We start from the raw sequence: 9,553 nt of genomic DNA, 5'->3' as shown, positions 1-9,553 counted from the left end.
TTTTTCTCATAGAACTTGAAAGATTAAATATGAGAAAAAATAATAAAAAATCAAATAAAAAACACAAACAAAAAAAAAAGAGCCAAAATTCCTTGTTGAGTTTTTTTTTTTCTATCTCTCATGAAACTCCAACAATTTCTTTACAAAAGGTAGAGCAAAGATTCATCCTTGTTTTATCAGAATCTTTCATCATGGAAATTAATTACTCTTAATTTTCCACTTCTTCATGTTTTTCAAAAAATTTGGATTTTTTTTTTCATCACTCATACATGTCTTAGGCCACTGCAACTGATTCTGATCTTACAGCCTTATTATTTTTAGAATTTTGATTGGTTTCTGAATTTCTAACACTTCTTTTGGATGGAATTTTCCAGCTTTTTTCTTTGCACTCATCAATCTCTATTTGTTCTTGCCTGCACTCTTTGCTACAAAATGGTGTATTCCCTCTGCAAAATAAAAATTCCAAAAAATATTTAATCAAACAAATCTCATCAACAAAATAAGTTCTCCAATCATACACATAATTAAAATAAAAATAAAAAATTATAATCATCCAAATGATTTTTTTTTAGATCTGAATTATTCAATGAATATTGTATTTTTTTTTAACTCAGTATCCGATCCAAAGACCGGCTAATTTAAGGAACACCAATCTCACCGTCTACTAATGAATCTTGTACTTGAAAATTGAAGTCAAAAGCATATAGTAAAAAAAAGACTATAGTTCTTATCCCACATGAAAATTAAGTGTAAAAAATTAATATTATTATGAATATAAAGTAGAGATTTCATATGGGGTGTGACTAAAATATGAATTATAATTAAATTGAGGTGATGAATTATGAACTAACCTGTACATAAAGATATCTTTGTTAAGGCCAAGATGTTTTCTACAAAGAGAACAAGCTTGGAGGAAGTGAGGTTCATCATAGAAATCTTCACTTCCACCAAAATAAAACATGCTAGATTTTGGAGAAGAAATTGAAGAAGAAGAGAAAGAATAGTTAGAAGCCATAGGTGAGTTTAAGAGAGAAGGAGTTGGAAAAAGCAGGGAGCATAAATGAAGGAGAATGGGGAATTATATAATGAAAGGTTTAGAAAAATTGGACGGTATAGAGTAGAGCACATAGCATAGTATATAGTATAATAATAGAGGTATTCTATAATCATAGAAGTATAATAGTAATATAATAAAGGTATTCTATAATCATGAGTTTTTAATATTTGTTTTCTTTATGGGGCCTTCTATTGTATTTAAATTTTTTTTATTTAATTACTTTACAAGTTATTTTTTATTTATTTACTGTAAATAATGTAGTTAAATGCATAGTTTTTATTTATTTAATTCAATATTCACAATGAATGCAACAAAAAAAAATGAAAAACGATTTTAAGAGTAAAAAAAAATGTCAAAACCAATTTATTTAGAGAGTTATTTTTCTCAATAAATACATTTTTATATGCACGGTTAAAAATTGAACCTTATTTTTCGTTTGTAACTATCTTATTTTTTCTCAATAAATACATATATAAAAAATTAAAAATATTTCTTATTTTTCGTTTATAACTATCTTATTTTTTTGAGAACTAGACATTAGAATATTTCTTTTTTCTTATTTTTTTTTCTACTGATAAAAAAAATTAGCTCATATATATATTTCGCAATACCTTCTTTCTATGGATGCATATATATCTTTTTATTGAAAGTTTAGTAAGCCTAAAATAGTATTAGTTGAAATTCAAATAGTATTTTACAAAAGTATGTAGATCCACGTAAAATAGTGAGAATAATTTAAATTCAATAAAAGAGCGTATGTGTGAAATAGTGAGAATAATATGAATTCAATTAAAATAGTGAAAATCAATAGAAATTGTGTTTAGAAAAAGTTAGATTTACGTTGTGTAAATTAATGTTCAAATTTCAATTAAAAGAATATTTAAGTTTATTATCTAATATGATTAGAATAGAATTATTTTAAATATAAGATTTATGCACAAAAAAAAATTGTGTCATTATTTTTATTATTTTATATTTTAAAAATAGGTGTTTCTAGTATAATTCAATAGTCTATACACTTTGTCTTTTATTCAATAAAATCAATCATGTAATGAGTTAAGAGATGAGAGCTTGACGAGTAGGGACCATCCAAGTGCTTTACCATTCATGGTGTACCAGAATCGCCCACACTTGGGCCATATATTAACTCATCTTTTTTGAAAAAATAAATATGAGAGAAAATTAAATAATTATTATAATAAAGGCAATGGCTGTTTTCATAGGTCATGACTCATGAGATTGAAACTTGAAAGTTAAAGCCATTGGGACCAGTTGATGCATTTTGCACTTTTTTCCAAAAGAACTTTCCCCAACCTTTTCAATATTTGGCCTTTTTTATGTTACTGCTGTATTAAGCATTTCTTTCACTATTATAAGTAATTTTGTTTTTTGGTATATTAGAAAAATTATATATTTAGTTGATAATGGATCATATACTATACATTACTTCCTCCGATTTTATATATAAGAAAAAGTTTAATTTTTATATTCATTGTAAAATTGATGTATCTAGACTATAATATTGTCTAGATACATAAACCTGAATCTAAAAAACAAATTTTTTCTTATATATAAAACGGTTCAAGTACTATTTTTCAATGTCTAAAAAAAGTTAAATTTATTTATAATAGTGATGAAAGAGAGTATTTCACAGTCCAATTGCGTTATTTAATTAATCACGCAATTTTAGACATTACATCTCTTATATAATTGAGTATAAATATTAATTTTGAAATTCGAAAGCAAGTGCACATAAAAGAAAGAAAAAATAATTTAGAATTCAAAAACCTCATAACAAGAAACGTTAACAATAATGCTCTCTAATTTGGTAGTAAAATTTGGGTCTTGTTAACATGTGCCCTTAGGGCACATGTTAAGATATACCAAAATAGAAATTCATCATTTAATGATACAAGAAATTTAATGCTTCAAAAATCAAAATGCACAAATTAACATTTAATAATTTCTATTTTTGTTTCCTTAACATGTGCCTTAAGGGCACAAGTTAACATTCTCCGTAAAATTTATAGGGGTCTCAACACTTCATGTGAACCTATTTTCAAAGTGCATAAAGATTTGAGTAAGTGTTAAAAAAAAAGAGTTGCTAGCACTCCACATCACATAAATATTAGGTATTTGTGTCCGGACATGGATGGAATGAGAGGAGGTCCCTATGGGGTCCCTTCCCATATCTTCGATGGTGTAGTATCTATTAGGTACTCATGGTATTTATTAGGTACTACCATTAGATCAATATTCATTTGAGTATCTAATAGGTACTATTTCTACAATGAGCATTAATACCTATTTTGTTTTTGTGACTCCCATTTATAAATATGTATAGTTATTGGTGAGATGTGTTATTGGTATGACCCATTTAGAACTTTTTAAGAGATGTTAGGTTGGAGGGATTGAGTACTTATTAGGTACTATTATTAAAAAATTATAAATAAGTGATCTGTACACGTTGGGCCCAGTTAAGTACTAAAAAATGAGTATCTCAATTGTGAATGTTCTAACACAAGTTAATTTCTTTTATACCTACGCATCTCGCATCGCTTAAATTTCAATTTTTTTTTTTTTTTGGATTTTAGAATCCAAACTTCATTTTATATGTTTTTGGTTTCTAGGATTCAAACAGATGGTTTGAAATACTCATCTATCAACATGAAATTTTAGATGCAATATCCAAATTTACATAAGCAGAAAAATAACGAAAAAATACATATATTATGTGTTTTAAAAAATGTCTTCTTACTACACCCCATAAATTTACATGTTTGATTCTATAATTCAAAATTATATTTTAATTTTAGAATCTAAAACCTATTTTCACCGAGTTTTTTTTTTCTTAAGTTGTTTACGCTGCTTTAAACACGATGCTCCTCGTTATTCTCTTCTTAATACGAAGTTAAATATTATACCTAAAATCGTAAAACATACAGCTGATATGAAGGCATACATCGTAGAATTTTAACTAACTTGACATCAACAAAAGGAACCACAACTTTAACTACAATATTTAGCTTTTTCCTCGGCAAGAGGATTCATAATTTTAAATACAATATCTAAATTTACATCAGCGGAAAAATAATGAAAAGCATACATATGTATCTTAAAAAATATCTTCTTACTACACCCCATAAATTTGCTGCTTTTTACTCATAACAAGAATAGTACATAATTAAATAATGACTCAAACAAATAGCAAAAGAACAAGAAAGAAGAATTTAAATAAAATCATGGATGTCTCAAACCTCAACTAGGTTCTCTTCACTTGGACTATTATTCTTTGGGTCTTGTTAACATGTGCCCTTAGGGCACATGTTAAGATATACCAAAATAGAAATTCAACATTTAATAATACAAGAAATTTAATGCTTCAAAAGTCAAAATGCACAAATTAGCATTTAATAATTTCTATTTTTGCTTCCTTAACATGTGCCTTAAGGGCACAAGTTAACATTCTTCTTATTCTTTAGGCACGGGAATCGTTTTTCTTTTTGTATTTTAACAAATTTTTAATTATTAGATGATACACTAAGTTCATTAGCTTAACACGAATGAACAGAACGTGGCACATAGGAAATGATGAAATGTTAAAATAATTAACATAGCAAAATATAAATCAATTTTAATTAAGATTTGGTGTCATAGCAACTAGCAAGTGTATCAAATGCAAAGCCTTTACGTTAAAGGGTGACATGAATGTGGAAAAACAATGAAGTAAGAATCTTTCTTTTGCTTGGTTGGTATGTCTCATAAGACACAACTTGCATGTGAGGTCTATGATCTAAGTAATAATATAAGTCATATAAAAAATAAATAAAGAGGTATATGACGCATGGTTTTATTTCATATATATGCTTATTTATTCATATGACATTTTGACACATATGCTTGGACTTTTTTATTTAATATAAAGTCCAATAGAATATGAGTTCATATTAAAAAAAGAAGAAGCTATACATGGATCTATTATTGTGATTGTAAAAAAAAACAATGGATCCATTATTGTGACTAATGGTGTCCATTTAATAAAAAATACTAGATTTATTAGAATTTGGTTCTATTATACTTTTTTTTCTTTCCCAAAGGATCTATTATTACTGGAGTACAGAGAAGATTTAGCTAATTTTGTAAGGACAGAAACAAGTGGTTGCCCATATTTTTTTAGAGTGAGAACATCTTTACCTAATTACAGTATCATGTTTTAAAACATTTATTTATTATAATTTTTTTACATACGTTTATTGAATTATTGATGTATTTAGTTAATATTATAAATTAGATACATTAATATTTTAATAAATTTAATATTTTTTTTTATAATAATGACTAGAGGAGTATTTATGAGTTGTAATATATATTTTTCTATGGAACTATATAAGTTGTATTTATTTCTTTAAATGAAGTGACACATGAATTAATTTTAGTTACAAAAACTATACATGAACTATTGTGTGTGTCTTAAACACGATATTGATATTGTGTGTGTCTCACTTGAACGCAATGAGGCAGTTTTGTTGGGTTCTAAAATAAAATAGATTTTTTTTCTTATAGATTTGATCGAGTTAGGTATCCCTAGAAGAGGGAATTCTTTAAAAAAAAACGCTAAGGGTTAAGATTTTCGGGTGCGAGTCGAGGATTAGGAAACATAATAAACAACTTGAGTAGTTAAAAATCATTGGAGAAAAGATCTAAGCTTTCTCTAAAGAGTTTTTTGAGTGAAGGGTTGAAAGAGCAAATGAGAAAAATTGAGGATTGTTCATGGTGAACTATTAGTGAAGTATAAGGAAACAATTTTACCACAACAGCAATATATGAATTTGTTCTTTACGATAAATGTTAATATATACTATGAATATGACACCCTCTAAAATATGATGAGTCAAGCACATGCCACTACAAATAGCGTTAGTAGCAATGTTATTGACTCTTCTAATACTTTATTAAATTAAGATGGTTGATTATGACAATATTTTTTTGGCAAGATGACTCAATTTACTTTTTGATTTTTTAGATAGCATACGGAAAATATGAAATCCTCCTTTAGTGCTAAAATGTTTTCTTTTATTATCGATTAATATAAAAAATGACATTCAGATGAGTTCAATTTTTCTTTTGAATTACTATAAAGAAAGTATAATGAATTTAGCGAAATAATTCATAGATATATCGATATATCTATGAATTATTTTGCATCTTAATTATTTAAACTAATTAAAGATGTTCAAAATATCCCCGTGAGTTTAGCTTAGTTATGTTGGTAGAGATATCACATTATATGTGCAGGAATCATTGTTCAAACACTGAACACTTCACTTATTCATCTTTAAGGTGAAATTTCTAATTAGGTTATTTGATGAAAAAAAAATTCAAAATGAATCATCAATTGCTCAAAAAGGCTTCTTATTAGGAAAAGTATAATATATAATAATATTGGGACTCATCCTACAAGATTTTATTACTTGTGTAAGTTCAAGTGAGACATATCTCAAATGGGTTAAAAACAATGTTAAGTGAGTCCAATATATATAAATATTAAAAACAGTCAATTGCCTTAATTATACTCTTTGATTATACCTTAAATATTAGACTTTGAATCAAAAACAGAATTAATATTTGGCTGAACTTAAATGATATATAAAGCATAATTGTCAATAAAAAAATATTGTAAATATAATCTATAGAGATTTTTAAAGTTGAGAATGTCCAAAATTCATGTTGGTGGAAGGGCAAAAATGTGATTGCATCTTTTCCCATACCATAAAAATCAAATAAACTCATGATATAAATGCAGTGTACAGCCCCAGCAATTATATTTGGCAGTTGCTTTCCCCAGCTCATACTTCACACATTTACTATAGAAGAATTGAAACAAAGCAATAGACATTTGATAGTGGGATTATTTAATTGCCAACTTCTACTCCTCCCGAACAAAAACTAAGTGTTTCCATGATATAAAAAACAAAACAAAAAAATTAAGTGTTTCCATCAACAGCAGAAAAATAATAATTTAAAGTTCTGTTTCATCTTATAGCTTATAAGTTCATATGATTAAAATAGACTTGTTTAATAAACGTTTCTTAAAAAAAGTTTATAGTTAATTTTACTAATTATCAAATGCTATTTTTCAAACGCAATTTTGTTTGGAGTATCTTATTTTTCAAACGTTATTTTTGCTTAGTTTATAACTTATAGTTTATAACGCATCATTTTTTCTTCTAATCAGGTATTTTATTCACTATAAGCTCATCAACAATTCTGTTTGGAGTATCTTATTTTTCAAACGCTATTTCAAGTTGTTTATGAGTTTATAGCTTATAGCTTATAACGCATCATTTTTCCTTCTAATCAGATATTTTATTCACTATAAGCTCATCAGTCATCGAGACAAACCAAATTAAACAACATTTCACATATGCTTATATTTACATGTATATATTATTAGAAAAATATAATCAAAGTAGATCATATGAATAGTATACAAAAGCAATATTAAGTTATTTATTTTGGAACGGAAGGAGTATATATATATATATATATATATATATATATATATATATATATATATATATAGTTCAATACTTAGGCACCAAGGAGGGAGAAAATTCTATATATGGGCATGCTAAGGGGCGGAAAAGAAAGACAAGAAACTTGGATCAAGTGAAGTGTATAAAAGATGAAGATAAAGTTTTGATTTAGGATAAATGGAAGAATTATTTCTACAACTTAATGAAGGAATGAAATGAGATCTCATCAGAGACTATAACATGGTAGATATTGGTTAGGAGGAACAAAATGAACCTTATATATATATATATATATATATATATATATATATATATATATATATATATATATATATATATATATATATATATATATATATATATATATATATCATATCGCAAGTTACAAAGTTTATGTATATTGGGTCCATAATACAAATTAAAACGTCTGAGAATTAGAAGGAGAAATAAACCATCAAGTTCTAGTTGGATGGTTGAAATGGATGGAGTCTCAGGTGTTTTATGTGATAAGAAAGTGGCTGAAGGATATAACTTTTTTTTAAAACATATGTAAGACTGGCAATGTTGTATGGGACATACGACATAGTGTTGGATCGTAAAGAACCAACACGAAAATAAATTACGCGTAACAAAGATGATGGTGTTGTGTTGGATGTGTGATTAGACGATGGAATTAGAAATGATAACAAAAGAGAGTTAGGGTAACATCTAGGTTTAAATGATTTGGATTCTCTCTAATGTTTTCTCATGTTTTTTAATTTTTCATTTTTATTAATTCAATAGTTAATTTTTTCTCTTTTTTATTCTTTGTAATTTATCAACCTTTAGATTAAGAAAAAAGAGAAAAAACATGAGGGAAAATTGGAGAGATCCAAATCCGGTAAATAGATAGAAGCTATGTGGATAAAAATCTAGAGATTAATATGTTGGATAAAAATAAGATACTCTTGTGTTGTGTCTTATAAACATAAATAGTCCAAGTTCATTCATTGTTTTGCGTAATTTTTTTTTTCTCATTTTCTTTTCATCATACCAAACAGACCTTGAATGGATGAAAGAAAGTTGCTATATTTAATTTAATATTTCAATAAAATACTTCAATTTTTTTGACAATTTTTTTGTTTATAATTTGAAAAAAAAGTATAATAGAACATTATGATATTATTCAATCATTTATTTAACCTCATTTAATGAGATAATGATTGGTTGCTATTATTGTTTTATTTTTTAAAATTATTGTTCTTGTTTTGTCAAAAAAAAATTATTGTTCTACTTCTTGTACACTTAATAATAAATTTAAAGATATCCATGTAAATTGTTAAAATTTGAAGTTATTTTAAACAAAACTAAAATATACTATGGAAAATGCTAGAATAAAATATGGGAAAGTTATTTTGAAATTTATGCCGTTAACATCTTAAAAATATTAATAAAAAAAATTTAAATATAACTTTTTTTTATAACCATGATATTAGTACGAAGTTTTCACCATCGTTAGCGATGATTAATCTTTATCAGGAAACTTGTGGGACACACAAAATGCGTTCTCCCCTCTTAACTGAATTTTTTTCTTACAAACGAATCAGAAATCGAACCTCTAACAACATACTTAAGAGGACCAAAACTCTTACCATTTGAATCAATTTATTGTTGCTAATGCAATTTTTTAACTAGTACTCTAAAAACACTAATTAACATAACTCATACTATTTAGTGACATTAATTATCAATTAAGTAATTGCAGTCAAATGTTTAATAGACTTCACTTAAAAAATAAATATCTTGAGTTCAATGCTCAAATAAAAATAACTTTTACTCCAATTTTTTGACCAAGCTACTTCCCCTAGAAATTGGAACTTAACAAATATAAATAAAAAATTAATCACCTAAGAAGTTGAAGAAAATGATGTAACCTCTCATTAGAGAGTACTCCCTCCGTCCCAAAATATAAGTAAATATT

General features: G+C 26.2%; 1 protein-coding gene across 1 annotated transcript; it reads right to left on the bottom strand.

The window, feature by feature from the left end:
- LOC123883336 (FCS-Like Zinc finger 3-like) lies at positions 1 to 1,059 on the bottom strand. The gene is made up of 2 exons (XM_045932100.1): positions 852 to 1,059; positions 1 to 446 (listed from the first exon to the last, which is right to left on the bottom strand). Exons 1-2 carry the CDS (start codon positions 1,013 to 1,015, stop codon positions 275 to 277), a joined length of 336 nt encoding a protein of 111 aa, XP_045788056.1. The 5' UTR covers positions 1,016 to 1,059; the 3' UTR covers positions 1 to 274.
- Between the last annotated feature and the right edge of the window lie 8,494 nt (positions 1,060 to 9,553).

Source organism: Trifolium pratense, linkage group LG5 (assembly GCF_020283565.1).
Source record: "Trifolium pratense cultivar HEN17-A07 linkage group LG5, ARS_RC_1.1, whole genome shotgun sequence".
Classification (NCBI taxonomy): Eukaryota; Viridiplantae; Streptophyta; class Magnoliopsida; order Fabales; family Fabaceae; genus Trifolium; species Trifolium pratense.
This window is presented reverse-complemented; position numbering and strand designations above follow the sequence as displayed.